Source organism: Ursus arctos, unplaced genomic scaffold, assembly GCF_023065955.2.
Source record: "Ursus arctos isolate Adak ecotype North America unplaced genomic scaffold, UrsArc2.0 scaffold_18, whole genome shotgun sequence".
Taxonomy (NCBI): Eukaryota; Metazoa; Chordata; class Mammalia; order Carnivora; family Ursidae; genus Ursus; species Ursus arctos.
Window position 1 is genome coordinate 19177005 of NW_026622852.1, and position 24129 is coordinate 19201133.

Sequence of the window (24129 nt, forward strand, 5' to 3'; positions counted from 1 at the left end):
ATCAGGGACTCACATGGCTCCTTCTTTGCTTGTGATCAGTAGAATCTCGCCAGTAACAGCACTCATGCTGTGTCTTGGTTGGTGGGTTCCCCTATTATCTAATTTCACAGATAAAAAAAATACGCTCAGACAGGTTAAGCAACTTGCCAATTTCTCATAGCAAGTAAGTGGTAGAGCCAGATTCTGAACCAAGATCTATCTGACTCTAAAAACTATGCCCTTAATGACTCTTGCTCTCCTTGCAGGAAGGACCACTGGAGAAAACGATGAGTTCTAATAATATGTTATTTAAAAGTCATGAGAAAAACTACATAATACTCCAGGAAAAAGCAAAAATGAGAAGTTAAAGAAGAGGAGATCCATCAAAATCGGAATATAGATAAGGGAATTATTAATTATTAGATGATGTCTCCAAAATATAAAGTCATATAAGGCAAAATGCTACACATTAAATGAAGAAAGATTAATTATCAAAACTGCATCCCACCTGTAAAAGGATCTGCTGCAGGCAGTGTGTTAGAAGATCCTGATGAAGACCCCGGAACATACCGACCACCACCTACGCATGCAAACAAAGGAAAAGCTGAAGTATGCCAAAATTTTGAATTTCATAAACAGCACAATGCTTACATTAGAAGACTAAGCTTGGAGAAAAAACAGTAGAGCAAAGCTGTCACATGATACAATAACAGAAATTTGTCAGCAGTTTTATAGCAGGAAAAACTACTAAGAAACTAAAATTTCAGTGAGTCTCTTCCATTTTCTCAACTTTATTACGTTATGAGGTGTTAGCACTGCTTTTAAATATTAAAATAACTAAAAATTCAAATAAAAAAGGAGAAATTACAGGTGGTCTGTGACCTAAATAATATACACATATAATCAGTTCCAGTTCCTAGACAAATTCACTAGAATTCCTACTGTTGCTGTTGCTATCAAAACCACAGGCATCAAATGTTAATCTTTTAGAGAACCCCTGAGTTCATTAACTCATGCGTCAAATAGTGCGTTCAGTGCTGGGATCCAGCAGGGAACAAGATTGCTTGTACCCACTAAAGCTTACAACCTACTGGAGAAAAGAATTACAAAGGCGATGAGTGCTGCAAAGGAAAGAGATTTCCATTTATACTTTTACAAATGTGTGATGTGTGTGAGTGTATGTTTTGTTAGCACCTCTAGGGAAATAATCAGAGGTATCTACAATAAGATATATGTAAAAGATATATATAAAAGGATGCTTATAAAGTTAGAGATTCAGAAGAGCAAAAACAGCGAGAGTTAAGATTTCCAGATGAAGCCAGCTGCTCTAATATCTGTCTTCCGCTCCCCAAAATAGCTGACACAAGAATATAATCATGTTCACTCTTTTGTACTATGGTCTGAAATTCCACCAACAGAATAACCAGATAATAAACACATTTTTTTTTCTGTCAAGTGCAACTATTGGGACGGGTTACATCATTTATATTCAGTAGTGAGTCAGTCTGATAATTCTGTTTAAGTCAACATGCAGGTGACATTAACTTTACTAGGTGAATGGGCAATGGAATTTTGAAACAGAGGAAGAGGAGATAATTTAGGAGCATGAAGTATCTGTGAGGGAAGAAGAAAGGAAGGGATATGGAATCCTTGTAAAACAAGGAAGAGCATTAGCACATGAAAATGGAGGGAGAAATGACAACAGGAAAATATTAACAATAAAGTGCTAATTTCAGAATTTTACTTAGAGCCGGCCCTGTACCTAAGAAAAAAGGAAGCATTTTATTTCCTCCTGTACCATGGTCTCAGTTCCTAGGACCCAAAACTCAGGCTAGCACTAGTATTATAATCCATTTCCTAGGAAAAAGGACTCAGACTAATACTACTAGGATTACAATCTATGGACTGGTATGAGAATCTAATGCCATTTTTAACATTTTTTTTTTTTTTTGCCCTTCCCTGCCTCCCCTCGAGTCCCCATTTATAACATTTTAGACACTGCATATTGTTACACACAACTGACTTAAAAATCACTATGTGGAATACAAATCACATGTAAACTAAAACTACCCATAGTTCAATCCTAGATTTCATGCCCAACTAACCAATTTAGCCTCATGCGTAAAAGAATTTGTTTACTAAAATTAACCAAAATATGTATTTTTAAAAGGAGTAACTATATAAAGGAACTTCTGAGTTTCTTTTCATTTCATATGACTAAATTAAATTTTCATAATTTTGTTTAGTTTACAGTGTGGCTGTATTTTTGAAAGGGGAAAGAGGTGCCTGGGTGCTTTAGCCAGGTAAGCGTCTGACTCTTGATTTCAGCTCAGTTCATGATCTCAGGGTTGTGACATCGAGCCCGTCAGGCTCCATACTCAGCATGGAGTCTACTTGAGATTCTCTTCCTCTCAAAAGAAAAAAAAAAAAAAAAAAAGAGATTCTCTTCCTCTCTCTTTGCCCCTTCCTACCCCCCCCCCCCACGTGTGCATGGTCTCTCTCTGTCTGCATGGTCTGTCTCTAAAATAAATGAATTAATAAACAAAATCTTTAAAAGGAACGACATACAATTGTTTCTATAAATACAGAATTACTATATAATTTGAGGTTTAAAAATATGAATTTAAAGTAAAAACCTGCTATAGATCTTAGATCTTGGTTTTTATTTAAATAGCTAATCATAATGGATGTTTAAACACATCAAAAGCAAAAAAAAAAAAAAATCAACCAACACTGATGAAAGTACAGAAGACTTTCCTAACTTACCTGTAAAAGGATCTGAAAAACTGGTGTTCCCAAGTCCTAACATTTGACCTTTTGTGTTATCAATAATAAATTTAGCCACTTGATCCAAAAACATGGGATTCAAATCATTCTTCTGTAAGAAGTTATATGCAGTTAACCAGGGATCATCACTGATGTTATATGGCAATTTATATGACGGTCCACCTTCATTGACATCAATTGAGAAAACATAATCAAATTCCTTCAATAGGAATACAAAAGGAGATAAACGATTACTAACTTATCTGTTCATATTAATGACATATATATCACAGATATTATATGTCCTTTTTAAAATAATTATTATAACACTTAAACTTTCTCCTAAGTGCAATGTTAAAATCTTCCACTTGGCATATGATGATTGATAGCGACCATCTACGTGTGCTGCAAGATTAGCATTTCACTAGGGGTGGAGGCAGGGGATGTATTACAACTACACATTAATTCTAAGGCCAAAGGAGGGTTTCCAATTGGTTGATCTCGAGGCCAAAAGGTATTAGCTGTTACCATGCCCCACTCAGCAAAACATGCTGGCATTATAAGCACTGCCCTGCAGGGTCCCTCCTATCTTGTCAAGTTAAATATAGCGAGGCATAAAGCATTAGGTGAAAGGTGGCACAGAAGCTTCTAATTCAAAATGGTTGGGACAGCTTATGCTTGGTAAGTACCCAAAGACAAACAGTGGCTAATCTATCGAATGCAGCTCCCCTACATGGAAAGAGCTTTTTTAAAAATCAATTTCAAGGCAGGGAAAAGAGGAAATCTTCTCCATAGAAATGAATTTTTCAATGTCAAACACCAAAGAAAATGTTATTAGCATGGGGAAAAGGGAAAAGAAAACCTTTGTCTACTGCTTTAAGATAAATGGTAATTAGAAAGTAGAAGTTGACATACTTTCCCTTCATATAAAACTTTTCCAGATGTTTGCTGATTAGCACCAGATGAGCCAACAACATCACCGATTTTTATCCACCTCCCTTCACTAACACTCCACTGATAGGCTTCGACTTTCTCCCCATCTCTGATTAGACGAGTCTGTCCTTCTCTAGTACCTTAAAATAAAATATTTAAGAATCAAAGGTAGAATAGCGAGTAAAATTCAAAGCCACTTAGATAAAAATTTTTTAACTTTAAAATTTATACATAAAATAGAGTATGTACTTGGTTTAATGAAAATTTTATTAAAATATTTTAAAATGTTACTCTACTGGAAAGTGGCCCAAAAGAAAATAACGTTTAAAAGGAACCTGTATAAACAGAGGAAGGTTAAAAAAGTATGTTTCTACTGGAAAGGAGCCAGACCACTAAAAATAAAAGAAGTTTTATTACTTAATATCTTCTGACAACACTTTCACTTTAGTAAATGACTCTCTATTCTTCTAGCTGCTCAGGCCAAAAAGTACACAAGAGTCTGATTCCTATTTCCCTGACCTCCATGGCCAATCCTTCAGCAAATTCTATCTGTTTCAAATTTAAAAAAGATCTAGAAAACTATCTCTTCTTGCCATCTCTAATAAATCTAATAAAAACCGTTACCCAACGGTACAAGCCACCATCATTTCTCAGTTGGACTGATCTAATGGCCTCCTACTCTTGCCCCAGGGCTCCCTAAAGTCTACATTCAACCCAGCAACCACAAAAATTCTTTCAAAAGTTGAACGCACTCCTGCCACTCCTCTGCTGGAGGCCCTTCAATGGCTTCCCATCTCTTGGTTAAGGCCTAAGTCCTTGGAATGAGGTACAAGGCCAAATATATCATCCTCTCTGACTTCACCTTCCACTACTCCTCCCCTCAACCCATCTCCCCACTTCAGCCATGGAGTCTTTACACTGGTTCTTAATTCTGTCTATGACACTCTTCACACAGATGTTGGCAAGATTTGCTCCCTTGCTTCCTTAACGACTTGATGTCACATTCTCAGCAAAGCCTTCCATGGCAGAGAGAGCCAGGTGTCCTCCAGAGATTCACGCTTCTATTCCATAGGGGAGAGCTGTGACTGAAGCTATAGCAAGGTGCAGTTCCTAGATGCCACACACCAAGAAGTGGTCAGTGGAATCTGAGCGCGTGTGTTATGAGCCAGTTCTAGGTCTAGTCCACCATCCTCTACCCTCCCCTTTTATTCTGTCCGATGGCTGAATGTCTCTACACAAGAGGACCTTGGAAGCTCCATGCTGAAGATGGTGGTTTTCATCAGCCTGGGTCCCTGAATGGCCACGAGGAGCAAAACTGCTCTACAAACATGCTCAGCATACCTTGCCATCAACTGAACTTTGAATGTGCAACAAATAAACTTCTCCCGTATTAAGTCACTGAGATTTTTAGAGTTTATCTAAAACATTAGTTACAGCAACTAACGCTATCCTAAATATTATATATTTCCTAACCATTGTATCTAAAATTACAAAACACCGCAACTCCTGCTTTGTTTCCCATGGTACTTATCACTATCTGACATACTTACATCACTACTTATTTACTTTTATAGAACATAAATTTATGAGAACAGAGATTATTGTTCCTCTTGTTATTTGCTGCATTCCCAAGAGCTTAGAACAATGCCTGGAACACACTGGGCACTTAGTAAATATTTACTGTATGTGTGTGTTTGTGTGTCTGTAATGACAGACTACATTTTATAAAGAATTTTAAGAATAGTAAAAACATGACAGCATAATGGATCAGTTCTCAAACGTTTGATTTCAAGATCTCTTCACAGTCATAAAAGTTATTCAGAAGCCCAAAGAACTTTTATTAATGTGGGTTATATCAATTGACTTATATTGGATTTGAAATTAAAAAGTAAAATATGTTCACTTAATGGAAAACAATAACATATATTACATACTGAATAAATAATATTTTAATGAAAAATGAGAATAGTTTTAGAAATTTACTGAGAAGACTGGCGTTGTTTTATGTATTTATAAATCTCTTTACTGTTTCTCTTAATAGAAAACAGCTGGATTACCATACCTGCCTCTGCATTCAGTCTGTTGCAATCTGTTGTTTCAAGTATATAAAGAAAATCCAACCTCATGCAGATAATATAATTCAAAGAGAAATGACTAGTTTAATAGCCTTTTCAGAAAAATGTGAATATTCTACAAATAAAAGGTCTTTAAAGGTTATACTTTAGAATTTGAAATCATATCAATGCATTTTTTTTATGCTCTATTAAACACTAAAACCCATTGGTCTATCTTACAAACTCCTGGTAGCAGATACAAATTTTCCAAAATTTCAATTTTCACTTGAGAGTTTTGAATTTTATCTTTAGCAATAAATACTGTATTTTCCTTAAAGTGACATGGTCACTTTGTTCTTTTACAAAAAAATGTCTGCCCTAAACCCAAGCTTAATAACCACAGTTAGTTGTTCTTTGAAATAAATATGGCATTCCAGGAAAAAGTTCAACCTGAAACTCAGAGGAATGCACAAGTACTTATCCTCAAAACACCATGGTACTCCAAAGTACTCTGGAGTACTTTATCTGTACTTTACATTTTGTCAACTAGAATATTAACAAACACATGTACTAAAGGGTCGAGATGTAGTAAAATTAATTTTTAATGTTAACTTCATCAAGGACATTCTTATGGGCAAATGGCTTTTTATTTTTTTTAACTACAACTACCTGCCAGTGAAGAGCACAGCAACTACCAGAACAGTCTGGTGCCACTGCCTTGTTTGTATACTAAGGAGTCAGCAGTTTTGGGGTTTTTTTAATCCACCACTGCTTTTGGACAGTAAGTGCAAATGTTAACACAATGGAAAAGTCAAATAACAGCTTAGTGTTATAAAACTAGTTTGACTTTATGGACATTCTGAAAGCCTCTCAGAATTCCCAAGGGTCTATGGATGAAGTTCTGAGAACCAGTGATATAACAGATCAGGTATGTATGTAGATTTCATTTGAAAGAACCACTGCCCTCTGATTTAAACTCAAATGATCCTCAACTGGGTAAGCAGACATTGCTTTTTTTGAACTCATTTTTATTTTTAGTCTATACAACCTCTCTCAGAGAATCCAACCAACCAAAAAGTATTAAATGATTTTGAGTACCTACTATACATGAGCTAAGTATTAGGACATTTATTTAAAACAAAAACAAGATTCCTGTTTATGAGGAGTTTAGTTCAAAGTCTTTAAAACTGTGAGACAGAGGCAGGAACATGGCTTCTCACAGTGGTTAAGTATAACAGTAAAAATTCTAAAAAAAAATCCCTGACAATGAGAATAACACTTAATGACTTGCAGAACCACCTCTTTTTTCTTATCATTCTAATTATTCCCAAAGGCAAATATGGTAGCATTTTTTACTACTATATACACTGAAATATTTACCAGGTTCATTCAGATGTTCCCTCCCAGGAAGCTGCTCAGCATTAATATCCCCTAAATCACCAGTCTTGGAATCAATGGTTGCCTGAGAGAGTTCTTTTTCAAAAGCCTTGATTTCCTCAGTACTTGCTGTCCGATCCTCTGATTCTGTAAACACTCTAATAATACCATCACTATAAGGAAAAAACAAACTGATATGAAGTCACTGCCACAGTGCATGAACATTATCACACCTGAATGATCCAAAGCAAAAATAATCTGTGTTTGTGAATATGAGACACATTACTATGTATTTACGGCTGAGTGGAGCACTATGCTGACTTCACACATTATCCTCTGCTGCTTTCTAAAGCCATGTTTAGGGTAGAAAAAAGATAATTTAAGGGAAAAGTCACTGGCAAAGGACAGAGAAATATATATTTGACACAATTTTGAATTCCAAGCATTTACCATCATAAAAATCTAGAGACAAAACATACACTTCAAGTCAGTATTACATAGCTACGAGAGTATAAAGAAGGGCAGAGGGTTTGTTTACTTTACAAAGGATTCAAATACCCACCATAAAGCTTAGAAAATAGAAGATGCTCATGATCTGTCTTTTTGGGAAACACGGAGTCTGTCTTTACTCTGATTAACTAGTGATGTAATCCTAATCAAGAAAAAACCAGCCTCGCCTTGGACTAGACAGCAACCCCAACCTCTAGTTTTGGGTAGGAGGGGCAAGTTAGCCACTTTCAAATGCATTAATCCTGCCCAATTCTAGAGAGAACTTGGTTTCTTACTTAACCTTCCATTAACAGGAACCTCACCCTTTCAGTTTGTTTATTTTTCTTCAACTTTAAATATGCTTGGGTGGGGGGGAATAATGAAGCCAACAAATCTGCACTTGACCCAGCCAAAAAGTAAATCACCTCCCTTATTAGACCCTCTATCCCTGCTGCTGCTTTCTTTTTCTCTCTGCCTTCCACACCAGATCCACGGGCATGAGTGTGGCTCACCCCCACTCAGACCTCAGAAGTCTAAAACTGAGGTCCTCACCTCTGCACCACACCAATCCTCTCACTTCCCCAGTTTTATTAATGCAATCATCAAAAGTTAGCTTTATGCTTTCATCCTTCTTCTGATCATCCTTCCTCTGTAATATCTCGTATTTTGGCCTCTTATCTATTAGCACTGTGGGGATAATATTTCATAATGGCACATCCCTATTACTGTAACTGCTTTCTAAATTGCTCTCCTGCCCACTGTCACCACTAGTTAAATCCAACCTACAAATGTAATAATTCGCAGGTTATGCTTTAATTATGTCACTTCTTCAAAAGCTAGAACCCCTTACCTCAAGCACAGAATCTAAAAAATGCCCGGCATTCAAGGTTTTCCATAGTTATGCTCTGCTTTATTGCCTTACTACCTTACCAATATTCCCCACTTTTCCCCAGCATGAGTCCTCCACCATTTTCCTTCATTTCCCACACACACTCTCGTGCCCATGCCACACTTTATACCACTTGTTTTGACAGAAGTTATCATCTCCCTTCTTACTCCTTATCTGTCAATATTCAATTCAAATTTCTTCTTCTTCAGAAAGTTTTCCCACACTAATCTCTATCTTCTCCAATTTCTTTTACATTCAATGTTTTGACTGCACAACCTACAGTACAACACCAGTGTTATATATCACGTATCATTAATGTAAAAGTTGTCATGCCCAGTACTGGTTTTTCAGTCCAGAAATATACATATGGTCTCCCAATTCACCTGAAGTTCCCTTATGGCTTATCTCTGTACACTAGAGAGTCTACCAAAGGCCTAGACACATGATATTTATTGACTGACTAGAATATAAATACCTCGCACCAACCACAATGTCACCATTGTCTAGAACACAGCAGCACCATATAGACTGAGCCGGAAGTCGGATTGTTTGAGCACATTCCCCATGTTTCCAGATTCTCAGAGATCTGTCCTCTGCCGTTGTTACAAAATCTAAAGTTAATGAACATAGGAAAAATTAGTTTGAATAAATAAAATTAAATACATGTATTACATATCACCTTCCCAGGCAGGCATAAGGATTTTTTTTAACCCCAAACTATTTTAAAATTAGTTCTACATTTTATGTATTTGTCACTTATACCATATACAACTTCAAAAATCACATTTTCTGTATTTCACACCTTACATACTATGCACTTTGCATCAATAAATTATACAAAGTCTTTCCTCAAATACCCAAAACCTTTTTGTCATAACCATCAAATGTGAATTAATATAAAGATGACCACACAATGTTCTCCTTTACAAGAAGATCCTTAATGAGATAAAGCTACTACATTATTGAAATCACAGTTAGTAAACTGATAATTAGCACTCCTACCCATACCTCAAGAATGGAATGGAACAATACTCGATATAAAATTTTAAATATGTAATGTATGCTAATCTTACCTTTACAATTTGGAAAGACAGATATGCTATAAATGTAATTGGTATGTCCATAATATACTTCAAGACACTCGCCAGTGATTTGCCACCTTCTAATACTAGCATCATTTGCACAGGAAAGAAATTCTGTTTCACTCAAAATTGCTAAACCTCTTACACAGTCTTCATGCCCTGTATGAAAAGAAGAATAATACAAACCAGTAAGATGGATGATTTCAATGATGGATCTATGTATTTAACTAACATTATAAAACATGTCAGTGAGTAGTAATAACTGATTTTCAAAGCAGAGAAATTAAGTTTTTTCTGTAGAAAAGTCTGGTAACCAAACTTTGTATTTTAGGTTTGGCAATATTTTTTATCACCAGCCTTCAGAAGTTATTTTACATTTATCTTATCTTCTCCAAATTATTTCCTGAAGCTCTCCAGAAATAAGATTCTGATCCCAAAAATTCTTCATTTTTACCTGACAATTCATTTTCAACTTTTCGTCCCCAATAACAAGAGTAATTCATAACATACAAAACATTCAAACATGACAAAGAGTAATAGCCCCTAAATTTCTCAAAACATAATACTGAAATTAATATTTATAAGGCACTAATGAAAATTTAAAAAATTAAATTATAAAAAAGATTTCAATTATTTAAAGATTTGAAATAAAAACTATTATAGAAAAGTAAACTTTATTAAAGTATGAAAGAATCGGTTAAGAGAGATTAATTTATCTGAAACCACACAACTAGTGGAAAAGCTAAAACAAGAATTCGAGTTTCCTGCCTGCAATAATCCTACTTTTTTTTTTTTCTAAAGATTTTATTTATTTGACAGAGAGAGACACAGCGAGAGAGAGAACACAAGCAGGGGGAGTGGGAGAGGGAGAAGTAGGCTTCCCGCCGAGCAGGGAGCCCAACTCGGGGCTCGATCCCAGGACCCTGGGATTATGACCTGAGCCGAAGGCAGATGCTTAACGACTGAGCCACCCAGGCGCCCCAATAATCCCACTTCTTCTGATCCAACAAATCATAACTTCTCCCCTGATTCAACCAAAACACAAATATAAAACCAAACATTACTGCTTTAAATCAGCAGAAACATTTCATAATATATATAAATGCAAGCATTAAAATGATACAATAAAAACTAATGACCAATTTTTTATAAGGCAAGATTTTATGGAATAAACTTCATTATTCTTAACTATGTAACTAGAAAAATACATATAATCCATTAATAAAAAAGTTTAAAATGTTTTTAAAAACTTCATAAAAGTCAATTTCTTTCAATATTAATTGAGGCAGTGCAGAAGATATTACTTTTTTTTTAAGGAGAGAACATTTTCTGAAGCTAACGACCTAATAAAGGAGATCAGGAATCAATTCCATGTTCAGTATTTGCTGCTTTAGATTAGCTACTGAAGATTAATAACAACTTGATAACATATATTATATGTATGGAAGCAGGAACACAGTGATGCTTAGTTACAACGTGTGCATCTATAGATAGTTTTATCTTCACAAAGGGACTTCTTGAAGTATTATCCAGACTAGTGATCAGTTTTGAAGGAGAAAATAAAAGAGAGGAAAAACAACAAAAAAAATTCACACCAAAAATTTAACTGCTCCACAAATAAATCATCAATACGAGTATTAGTCAGCAGATGCCACAGTGCAGGAGTTATTTAATAGGTGAGGTTCAAAAAGACTACCCACCTAAAATCCCAACATAAGCCTGAAATTTGTTATTACTAAATAATGTACTTCAAAATTCACAAAAGCACTAATGGTATCTTCCTCCATATATGAAATTAACAGTAGTGACCCACCATCAATAAGGTTTATGCTTGAAAGTTTCACGCTGAACTTGTTAAACCAAAAACAAATTGCATACCATATTATAAGCTCATCAATTAGCCATTTACTAGTCAACATCTAGTTGTTTTATGAGAGGTTTCATTATGTCTTTTAAAAGATTTTAAATATTAGGGGCGCCTGGGTGGCACAGCGGTTAAGCGTCTGCCTTCGGCTCAGGGCGTGATCCCGGCGTTGTGGGATCGAGCCCCACATCAGGCTCCTCCGCTATGAGCCTGCTTCTTCCTCTCCCACTCCCCCTGCTTGTGTTCCCTCTCTCGCTGGCTGTCTCTATCTCTGTCAAATAAATAAATAAAATCTTTAAAAAAAAAAGATTTTAAATATTAGTTGTCAGAAAAGTTACATATACCCAAATTAAATGGTTCAAATACACTGGATGTTTTTCAAATACCATTTCAAGCTTCTAAGCTTTTGAGAAAACACCATTGGAGTGAATATGAAGTGATGAGGCTATAAATGTTGTCTACTCCGATCTTACCTGAAAAAGTCCTCTCACACCTTCCAGCTTTCCACAGTTTAATAGTCTTGTCTGCTGATCCAGTTAACATTAAGCCCTGCTCAGGTAAGATCTTTACTGCCCATACTGCAGCTGTATGACCCTGTGAGTGAAATGGGAATTAACTTAAGTTGCCACAGAATCATCACATTTAATTATTATGTAGAACATTCACACAGAACTACTACCGTACCTGTAAGGTCATCATGCACTTGTCATTCAGCCAGACTTTAGCAGTGGTGTCCCATGAGCCACTAAGTAATGTCCCAAATTTTCCAGATGAAAGACTACAAACTAAAGGGGAAAAAGGCATTAGTTAATACAATGTTATATAGAAAAATATTCAACCTTGCTAGTTATTAGAGCATTGCAATTTTATTTTTTAATTTTTAAAAAAGATTTATGTATTTGAGGGGCGCCTGGGTGGCACAGCAGTTGAGCGTCTGCCTTCGACTCAGGGTGTGGTCCCGGCGTTGTGGGATCGAGCCCCACATCAGGCTCCTCCACTGGGAATCTGCTTCTTCCTCTCCCACTCCCCCTGCTTGTGTTCCCTCTCTCGCTGGCTGTCTCTATCTCTGTCGAATAAATAAATAAAATCTTTAAAAAAAAAAAAAAAGATTTATGTATTTGAGAGAGAGAGAGAGAATCTGAAGCAGACTCCACACTGAGCATGGAGCCTGACGCAGGGCTCGATGTCATGACCCTGAAATCAAGACCTAAGCCTAAGCCAAGAGTCAGATGCTTAACCGACTCTGCCACCCAGGCACCCACAAAGCACCGCAATTTTAAACATTTTTTGAACTGACAGTAACTTGGGCACTTAAGGCTTAACTCAATGGAGATGCAGAAGAGTGCAGCGATCAAGAGCAGACCCTGGGCCAGAATGTCTGGGTGCAAGTGCGATGTGCTACTTATGGACTGTCTGACCAAGGGATAACCTCTGATTCCTCACCTGTAAAATGAGGGAACAGGATCAAATGGGTTGCACAATGCCTTCTGGTTATAAAAACCACATAGAAAGATAATGCAAATGATTCTAAAATGCTGTTTATAAAGATATTTAATTAAAATGACAAAAAAAAAACACAAACCACTGGAGCCCAGCTAAATATTCAACAGTAATGGAATAGGTAACTAAATGTCTTATTATCTTAATATAAAATTATACAAGCTAAAAATTAAACGTGAAAAATTATCTAAAAAAACACAAACAAAAAAGAGTTCTGATTAAAAATGGCAGATTGTTGGGGCGCCTGGGCGGCTCAGTCAATTGAGCATCCGGCTCACTTTCAGCTCAAGTCATGATCTCAGGGTCCTCAGACTGAGCCCTGTGTCAGGCTCCGAGCTCAGTGGGGAGTCTGCTAGAGATTCTCTCCCTCTGCCCCTCTCCACAGTCATTCCCTTGCTTGCTCGCTCGTGCTCTCTCTCTCAAGTAAATAAATCTTTCAAAAAAATTTGGCAGATTGTTCACAGTAAAGCTACCAATGGTATTATTCTACAAGGACAAAGAAAACAGAAAATAACATAACTGACTTAGCAAAATGGAGGAGATCATAATTTAAACACCCACAGAGAGAGATTAGAAAGAGTGACTCCCACCAGGGAACCCTCATGAGACTCAATATCCAGCTACTACGTTAGATGGAGAATGGGGCTAGGAAGAGGACTTGAAATGCTAGATCTCTCCTTTCAGCCTACATTGCCAGGAAAGTACATCCTCACCCACTGCAGAAAACTGAAGGTTTATTCTCTAGAGAAACTGAAGCACAATTTGTAGATTCAGGCAGCTGGGCAAAATAAAGGTCTGGAATAAGAAGCTCATGAAACACAAGGGAAATAAATGGAAAATCTACATCCCTTTCTCCCACAATACCAGCAGCCATGCATATATTCCCCTCCACCCAGGCAAGAGACAGGAGAGTTCTGCTTTAGAAGGCTGAATAATGCTAAAGAACTTCAGATAAGGACATGTGTGAGGTGTCCCATCTAAAAGGTCAGACCACCACCAGATTGCCTTCTAATGAAGCCCACCAATCACCAAAATCTATCTACACAAGCTAAAAAGTTTTCATTCTACTTCTTTATATCTTATTCTTAGATATGAGCAGCCAATTTAATATCAACAAGCATTTAATCAAAGTCTCCAACATGAAAGACAAAAATCAAAACAAAGAAACACAAAAATAAGGCGGAAGGGGGTAGGCAATCCAGAAGAGACAAATCCAACTTTAGGAAGCCAAAAAAAAAAAAAAAAGAAAAAAAAGAAAAGAAAAGATGTGGGTGCCTGGGTGGCACAGTTGCTTAAAGCATCCGACTCTTGGTTTCAGGGCTCAGGTCAGGATCTCAGGGTCATGAGATCAAGCCCCACGCTCAGTCTGGAGTCTGCTTAAGACTCTCTCTCCCTCTGCCACTCTCTCTTCCCCAGGACTATCTCTCTAATAAATAAATAAATCTTTAAAAAAAAAAAAGGAAGTAAAAACACATACAAAAACAACAAAAAACGAATACTATAATATTTGCAAATAGGTTAAGATATTATATAAGAAAAGCTAGTGACAGAACAAGAAAAATAAAAGCTAAAAGTAGAAGAACCAAACCAAAACAAAATGGCACTAGAAAAAAAAAAGTCTCCCCAGAGAATTAGACTAAAAAGTCAAAGACGCAAAAAATGAAAAAAGTGTAAAAAGTCAGAAAATAATTTCAGAATGTTCAATATCCAATGAAAGGGACTCCAGAAAGAGATAATAGGGGACAGGGCAGAGGGGACAAAGAAATAATACAAGAAAGACTCGAAAGTGAAGGACACAAATGTTTAAATTCAATGAACCCACAAAGGTGCCAAATTTAAGGTACTTTCGGAGACAGAGATGTACCGTGAAAATCTGTTACATCAGAAATAGAGATGATCCTAAAAGCTTACAAGGGGACCAGCAGTGTGTCTCATAGAAGATGGGAAATCAGAACAGCATCAAACTCTTCAGTTAACACCAGACACTAAAAGCCAATAGAGCAATGCCGTCAAAATTCTAAGATTAAATGATTAAAAAAAAAAAAGATTGTATTTATTTATTTGACAGAGAGAGAGACAGCCAGCGAGAGAGGGAACACAAGCAGGGGGAGTGGGAGAAGAAGAAGCAGGCTCATAGCGGAGAGGCCTGACATGGGGCTCGATCCCACTACGCCAGGATCATGCCCTGAGCCAAAGGCAGACGCTTAACAACTGAACCACCCAGGCACCCCATATGATTAAATGATTTTAACACAGGATTTCACATCTAGCCAACTTAACAACCAGATGTAAGGACAGAATAAAGCCATTTTCTAATATACAAATATATTTAAAATAGCCCTATGTCGCAGCTTTCTTAAGAAGCTACAATAGCTTTATCACACCAAAACGAAAGTGCAAGCTAAAAATGATAAAAATATGGGAATTTTTTCTAGGAAATATATTGGCAAAGGGGAATACAGGGTTGACATCAGCCCAGAGCATCAATCCAACAGCAGGCCTGAAGAGGTAAGTTTCCAGGAAAAACATGGAACACATAAATATTGTGATGTGTGTGGTAGCCATTAGTGATATTCATCAGATATTTTCTGCTCTTTACCTTCTAAACAAATGGTAATACTGAACTTGCCCAGTTTTTTTTGGCTTTAGGCATGCCACATGACTTGTTCTGGCATTGAAAAATGAGCAGAAATGTTATTCACCAGTAGAAACTTTAAGGACAGGTACACGATTAAGCCATCCATGTTCCCTCCCTGGTGCTGTGAAAGTGTCTTTCACAGTGTCTGTGAAAGCACGTATTGAGATGAAGCCTCTGTCACCCCAGATCCCTGCATAATTTTAAGGAGCAGAGCCCCCTGCTGCACTGCACTAGATCTGTAAGAAGCAAAGCAAACTTTTCTTGTGTTAAGCTCCAGAAATTCTGGAATTGTCTATTACAAGGTCACCTAGCCTACCTGACTGATTCAGAAACTGGTAGCACAAGTGAGGCCCTGCTGAAACAAAAACCTAAAAATGGCATTAGATTAATGGGCAGGTAGTGAGGAGGACACTGTCATCAGACAACGGAAGTGGGGTAACCCTTACGCAGTGAGGAGCATCTGGTGAAACTGCTGCCGGCAATAACCCAAGACAAGATATAGACTCGTAGCTCAAAAGAAAGAGGTTGGAAAATGGGACTTCGGTGATAGACGTCAGTTGCTATCAGTTACATCTAAGTACTAAAAGAATGGAATGAGATCAAGAAGTGGCTGGTTCTCACGCAGGAATGGAGTTCAGAAACTAGGGACTTGCAGGGTGAGAAGAGCCAACTGCCTCTCAACCCCAAATGATAAAATACAAACCTGAGAAGGCCATTTAGCAGCAAAGGACAAATGAAACTCAGCCATGCAAGAGGAACAAATCAAAAACACGACCAGCATGCACAGTGCCAACATTTCTAAATGGATTTTAAGTATATTCAAAGCAAAGGAAATTAGGTTGTCACCATGAAAATAAATGCCTTCAGCTTGGTGAATGGCTCAAGGAAAAGAACCTGAGGGTGCAGCTTTCCCAATGAGCTCTGACAGGCTCAAGGCTTCAGTAGTAATATCTGGAAAGGCAGGTAGGAAAAGAGGAAAGGAGAGAGGAGGAGAAATACAACAAATCAGGCTACAGCTGAGGGTATGGCTATTGACACAGAGGTCTGACTGGAATCAAATAGGCAAGAAGCCTAATAAGAGAGTTGCATTGCCAAGAACTAAAAAAAAAAAGTCTGTGACTGTTCAAGACTTAAAATGACCCCTATGCACCAAATCTTATAGGCAGAAGGCAAGCTGAGAATGCTGTTCCGTCTCCAAGGAGGGTATGCATCAAGGTGACCAAGGAGAATAACAGAAAAGAAAGAATACTCAGGAAGGCTGAAGGAGAGCTGTGAAGAATAATGGACTGGGGAACCCCTTTTAGAGACCAGAGAGACCAGATCACAAAAATCTCTTCACTCTCCAAGTAGGTAAGTTCTTGAAACAGACGCCCGTCTAGATGTCAATATGACTACAGATTAGGAACTGCTGTCTTGCACCATTCCCTTTTCTGAATGGCAGTGTTGGCTCTGATTACCCTACAGTTCCACAACTGTATAACTGGGTGAATGGATGACAGAGAACCTGTGTTTTTAGCCCACAGATCTCTGACTTCAAGAGAGGGCTGGACCTGATGTCAAAACACCTGAGCACCACCTCTCTCATGCTTAAAACAATATCTATCACCCAGAGATTCTTAACTTTGGGATTGATGCTCTAACTGGATGGGAAATTTGGCTTGTCTGACACTGAGAGAGAGGTGGGTATGTTCTGCCTGCATAAGGGACAGCAAGCTGAATAACTGATAACCAGAGGCAGACTGTGGTAGCTTGCCCTTTCTGTGCATGACGTTAGGCAGAGCCAATGATGCACACATTAGTCAACAGTATGAATGGTGGCTGACACTTTCAGGTAAATGCTTTCAAGAGTCAATGCATTATTAATCACACTGCCCTTTCTCTGCTACAACAAATTCCAGAAGCATATAGAAAGAGAGAGCCCCCAATCAGTCTGGGTCCCTGAGAAACTCCAGGAGCAGATTCCCTTCACTAATCCATGATGACTATGTACAGTGAGTGAGAAATACTCTTGTGTGATGACACTGAGATCAGGGAAGTGTTTGTTACTATAACATAACTTAGCCTATTCTGATTCATTATGTGTTAGACTATTTGAAAAATGTAACAGGCATTTAGGAAACTTCCTGCAACCCTTGTAAAATATCAGCTACAGTTATGCAGAAAAATATGGAAATGAAAAAAAGGGGCCATTAACTTTAGGAAAAAACAATTTTTAACCTGGATAGGAATATAATTTAAGAACAATATATGTACTGATTACATTTAAACAAACATTCCCCAAATTCTGTTACCTACTCTACTCCAAAAAAATCTTAAGTGACTTTCATAAATATATATAATATAATAAAACTAAAAACAAGTAGAAAAGCAAGTAGGACAAAAGGAAAATAGGATTTGTATGTAAAATATGAAGTTGTAAACAGGTGCTTGTGTTGGGCTTCTGCAAAGAAGCAGAAACCTTTGCTTAGTGATACTAAGAGACACACAGTCATTACCATGTGCCAGACACCATAAAAAGTACATTACATTCCACAAGAACCCCAGGAACTAAGGGCTGCTGTTATTCCCATTTAACAGATGAGGAAACTAAAGTTCAGAGAAATGAAATGAAATGATTTTAATCTTTAAAATGAAAAAAATTAGATAATCAGGAAATAGTCTTGGTAATTGAAACAGAAAATACCTTCTGTGGATCTGTAAAGTATTACCTATGCTTAGTCATAGGGACAAAGACCGAAACAGATTACTGTACACATAAAAATATGATTACTGTATCTGAATATTGAAATCAAAGTAAAATTTTCCATTTATATGAAAAGTTCCTTTTCAAATAATTAAAAATTTAAAAAAAATCAACTTAAAGGTTATGCATCCTCAGTTGTTCTTTAAACTCAAATGTCCAGAAGAGTAGTAAATTTAACCATTTGATTTTATATTAATACATTATTCATGAACCAGTCTAAAAACAAAGAACCATAAGTTTTCAGGAAATGGTTAATTTTTAAAAACTTTTTTCTTTTGGATAAACTTATTTCTCAGATAATAATAATTTACCTCCAAAAATATATACCATGTATTTCCTAACGGATAATTGTGAATCAAGCTGAATTTACAAAATAACGTTCGGTTTTTAAATCTGTGGGAACAGGAGGTTCTCTCATAAGAAGAATTAGCTGCCAATTCCAATTTTCTAAATGTCTCACCTTGACAGTTGTAATTGGGAATGCTTTTTATATTCTCTCAGAGATCAATGTAACATATAATTCAAGAGAAACATTATTTTGAGAGATCAGAAAACTTCTTTCTTAAAATTTCTTTCACGATCAGGCAGAAAGGACGAATAACAAAATAAATCTCTTTCAATAAGCATAGGGAGCATTTAGCTTTGAATAGGTAGGGGAGAAAAGCCTTACGATATCATATAATGTAACATAAAATTACTTAGAATCACAACTTATAGGTGCGCCTGGGTGGCACAGCAGTTAAGCGTCTGCCTTCGGCTCAGGGCGTGATCCCGGCGTTGTGGGATCGAGCCCCACATCGGGCTCCTCCGCTGTGAGCCTGCTTCTTCCTCTCCCACTCCCCCTGCTTGTGTTCCCTCTCTCGCTGGCTGTCTCTATCTCTGTCAAATAAATAAATAAAAAAATCTTAAAAAAAAAAAAAAGAATCACAACTTATAATGTAACTGGGAAGTGTTATACATATCAACTAAAAGATAGTACTACTCTACTATCTAGAAAATAAGATTTGGACTAGAAAACTGACCAAAAAATAATATAAGAATGTCAATCATTAATTTCTTCAGCTAAATTCACTAGCATGGTATGGGGTATCAAAGGAGGGGAAAAAAAACAAATAATATTTGGCCTCTAAAACATCAAGCAAACTAACAAAATAACAAAAGATTACCTTATAATAAAGTACAAATAAATCAGGCAGAAAAAAACACCCTACAAAACTGAAACAGTAGTTTTTACTCTACAGATTTCTATAAGATCTCATAACACCGTAAAAGATCAAGACAAACATGATTACATAAAAATTGACTTTTGCACTACAAAAAAAATTGCAAAGTAAAAAAGATAACAAAATGGGAAAAAAACTGTGATTTGTATCAACGGGTTAATAACTCTAATTAAGGATTTCAAAAATGGCCAGTAACCCTGTATTAAATGGGCAAGAGTTTTTAATACAGTTCACAGGAAAAAGAAGGATAAAAATCCCTTCCATATAGGAAGATGCCCCTCTCTATAAAAAGAGAGATGCAAATTTCACTTTTCACTTATCATTTTGGCAACAATCTAAAAATCTGACATCATACTCCATCGGTAAGGAAAATAGGGACTCATGATGCTGCTGGAAATGCAGAAAAAGTTACAACTAATGAAGGGACTCCACAATACTCAACAAAAAACTACTTTGCACTTATAACAAAACATATATGCACTTATCTTTTGATCCAGAAATGGATATTATACCTAAGTGACACTTCCAAGAGAAAGAAATGACATATGTACAGAGCCATTTATCATGGCAGTATCTGTACTAGCAAAAGATTGCAAACTCAGATGCCTATCAATAGGGGACTAGTTGAATAAGCTAGAATCACCATAGCACAGCTAGCTAAACAGTGAATAAAAATGCCACTGTAAAAACGAATGAAGAAGATGTCTATATAGCATAATAAAGAGATCTCCAAGGTGGTAATATTATCAAGCAAAAAGAGGAAGGCAGAAAATTTCATATAGTATCTTTTTATCTTTTATATATAAAGGAGCAATATAAATATACATACCTATCCGCTAACAAATTTAATAAAAAATATAAGGAAAAAGATAGTGCAAGAAGGCAACACAGACTAAATCTAGACTTCTTTGAACATACCTTGTTGTTTTCCTTTGAAATTGTATATATTTTATAGAATTATAGAACAAGATAAGGTTTAAAAAATTCCTGTTGAACACCATTACAGCCCAAACTGAGGTTTCCAGTTATTATTGCCCCATTAAAAAAACAAAAGCAAAAAACAGGGCTTCTTGGTGAAACAGCTGATTTCAGGTCTAGAAGAAGAAATGCATAAAGTGAACCTGGAACATTCTGTAGTACCAAAAGCAAGGAAGATTGCTAAAGGTCTTATCAAAAGTCCACCAGGGCCAATTTAAAGAGGTTTCCAACGGTCAAATATGGGACAATTTGAGAATGAAAAAGAAAAAAAAAAAAGATGCTAGGAAACCTGCTCACTCTGAAACTCTGTAAAAGAGCATTTATCCTGCCTTCCCTGTATAAAAGTCTCCCATGTAACCAAAGAATTGATATGAGAAAATTCTATATTTAAAAAAATGCTAGCTTATAAATGCAAAAATAATGGTAGAATTAGAGTACATAGATCTTGCAAATCTTAATGAAATACTAGATCTGTGTGTGATCATCAATACATGCTGAAAACCATTACATAAAAGACTGATGGGAATTTAAAATGAATGAATGATACAACACTCGAACCTACTAATTAATCTTAACATCACAGAGATGTTAAGTGCCTCTTAATGTGCTACAGCTGAAAGTATGCAATACTACCTATAACGTGTATTTGCCAAGAACTTGATCTGAATTAAGCTTCTAGATCTAATAGCTTATAAGACATACAGGGGATTGAGGAACATATAAAAGTAAACAATGAGGCTTTAATCAGCAAAGTTCAGATTGCAGGAAAGCCTACAGGATAAATTAGCTGGTTTCAAATAGAGAGGGGGAAAAAAAAGGAAAGAAACCCATAGATGAAAAGACATGTGGACCTTAGTTCAGTCACAGTTCAAATTGTAAAAAAACATTTATGAGACAACTGAGTATAATTTGAGCCTTCATGGGATACTTGATAATAAGAAATTAGGTTTTGTTTTAGGCGTAATGATTATTAAAAAAAAATTCTTATCTTTTAGAGGGATCAACAAACTATGGCCTATGGGCCACCCGTTTTTGTACAGTGTACAAACTAGGAATAGTTTTTACATTTTTAAGTGATTGAGGGAAAAAACTGAAAGATATTTCCCGATATGTGAAAATTATGACATTCAAATTTCAGTGTCCATAAATAGAGATTTATTGAAATACAGACATGCTCATTCATTTATTTATTGTCAATGGCTGCTTTTGTACACAACAGCAGAGTTGAAAAGTTGTAAAAGTGACCACATGGCCTGCAAAGCCTAAAATATTTACTATCTGGCCCTTTACAGAAAAGGTTTGCCAAACCCTAATTTAAAGCTATATATTAAGGTATTTACAAATGAAACAGTATATTGGAAATCTCCTTTAAAATAATGTTGTGGAAGAGGGGATAGATGAAACAAGACAGGCCGCATGCTGACAATACATATAACGCTATGTAAATACATGGGTGGAAAAGAGCATTATTCTCTTTTATATATAACTACTTATAAAATACTGTGTTTATACTCTTATATACATGTCAAGACTTCCTTAATAAAGTTTAAAAAGTCTGTATCACTCTGTATTAAAGATTTCACATACATACGCACAAAACATCTTACAAATTTTTTTAAAGGAATTAAGTTTAAAGTGTTGATGGGCCATACTATTTGCTTACAGATCCAGACATAAAATAGGTACACATATTGCACTGATTAATAAGCATATCATTTTATAACAAAGAGCCATGAAGCCACACACAAATCCAGGAACATCAATCAGAAATATACACAAATCACAGAAAACAATATTCAGAATATTCTTCAGTTATGATATCAAGGCCCTAAACACATTTGTTCTTGGTCTTCGATCTGCTGTATAAATACAGATATAACAACCAAAAGATGGAGAAATGTTTTTAGTCTTCCTATGTTAATTCCTTGCACAAAATAGTTGAAAAACCAAAACCACAAAGTGAATTAAAATTATACGACTTCTTCCTTTTGTAATGGTACACTACTTTTTACATATATAAGCATGTCAACCTTTACTGATGACAACAATAAATCTGTAACAGAGAATTTACAGAATGATGACGACCGAAAAAGGTTTTCACTACCAAGCTATAGCCATAGGTAAAACAAACAATAAATAGTACGGAATGCAGATATGTGAATTTTATTTTCCAAAGGATGAAACTTCTTCAAATAGAAAAAAAACCAAAGCATTATACTCACCAGTATTCTTGTGACCTTTCAGTATATAAAGTGGTGCTGGACTTTCCAGTGAGAAAATGCAAATATTGTGGTCATTTCCTCCAGTGGCGATCAGTCCATGAGGGTACATGTCACTTGAAGGTATGATGCATACACAAGATACAAAATTGGAGTGGCCACTCATACAGTGCATTTCTGTAAAGCCCCTGTTAGGACTAGAAAGACATGATAATTAATAAGACATACATGTGGCCCCTGACTTAGCATAGGACATGAGATGAATTGTCAGAGTACTCATTTTCTTTTAGTGTTCAGGTTGAACTTTACAGTACATGTTACTTTAAGGATCTATTGTTGTAAGTTAAATATTAAATATCTAATTTTATTAGCTACTATTGAGATTCACATCAAATTCAAAGTTTAATTTGTACTTCACGGAGAAAAGTATGTTAATTAAGGGAAAGAAAAAGGAGGAAAGAGAGGGAAACAAGTATCATAAATGGCTTTTTCTCATATTCCATCTTTATTTATATTCATCTGTGACTGTCACCCTCAGAAATCCCTAGTGAAGTGAAACATTCATGCAATTAGGAATAATGGAATCTACTATCGAGAAGCCTTAAACACAAGGAGTATATTTTCACACTATGAAATATTAATTTAGTACCCATTAGTATAGTATGTATATCTAAATAGCTAGACCATCAATCATCTTCAATATGCAAACCAAGGGAATACAGGGATATAAAAACGACTGTTCTAGAGACACAGCATATTAATAAATGTCTTGGGATTAGAAAGATTATCAGCTTCTGGGGTGCCTGGGTGGCTCAGTTGGTTAAGCGTCCTACTCTCGATCTCAGCTCAGGTCTTGATCTCAGGGTCATGAGTTCAACCCCTGTGTTGGGCTCCACGCTGGGCATGGAGCCTACCAGGAAGGAAGGAAGGAAGGAAGGAAGGAAGGAAGGAAGGAAGGAAGGAAGGAAGGAATGAATTTAGGTTAGTTATCAATTTGTTTTATTCATCAGTCACTCAGCATCACTGCCTGACCTAACAAGTCAAACAACAGATTACAATATACTATGTGAAGGCAGTAAGTTAGCTGCTGAGAGGAATATAAAGAATTATATCCATGACTCAAGCTAAATCAAAAAGTTTACAATGTAGTGGAAGGAGACAGGACAATTGCATATAAAAGACTCCCAGATAAACATAAATACACACACATTTCAAAGAAAAGCATAAACCCACAAGGCCAGGGAGAATGAGAAGAAAAAGAAACAGGAATATAACTTGGAATACTGAAAGCTGATTAAAAAATAGCAAAGGCTATAGGAGACCTGAGAAAACTGAGGTCTAAGTAGGTATTAGGCAAAGTAGAGGACCAGTCTGCCAATGAATCCCCAAAAAGCT

General features: G+C 36.3%; 1 protein-coding gene across 1 annotated transcript in view; it reads right to left on the reverse strand.

Moving 5' to 3' along the window:
• PLAA (phospholipase A2 activating protein) overlaps window positions 1-24129 on the reverse strand; it is a 39172-nt gene that overhangs the window by 9491 nt on the left and 5552 nt on the right. The window contains exons 2-10 of the mRNA XM_026506434.4: window positions 22738-22931; window positions 12118-12218; window positions 11907-12027; window positions 9561-9728; window positions 8963-9098; window positions 7113-7282; window positions 3661-3818; window positions 2746-2965; window positions 488-559 (exon numbers count right to left, since the gene is read on the reverse strand). Of these exons, the coding sequence (XP_026362219.1) occupies window positions 488-559; window positions 2746-2965; window positions 3661-3818; window positions 7113-7282; window positions 8963-9098; window positions 9561-9728; window positions 11907-12027; window positions 12118-12218; window positions 22738-22931 (1340 nt within the window). The remainder of the gene's footprint in view (window positions 1-487; window positions 560-2745; window positions 2966-3660; window positions 3819-7112; window positions 7283-8962; window positions 9099-9560; window positions 9729-11906; window positions 12028-12117; window positions 12219-22737; window positions 22932-24129) is intronic.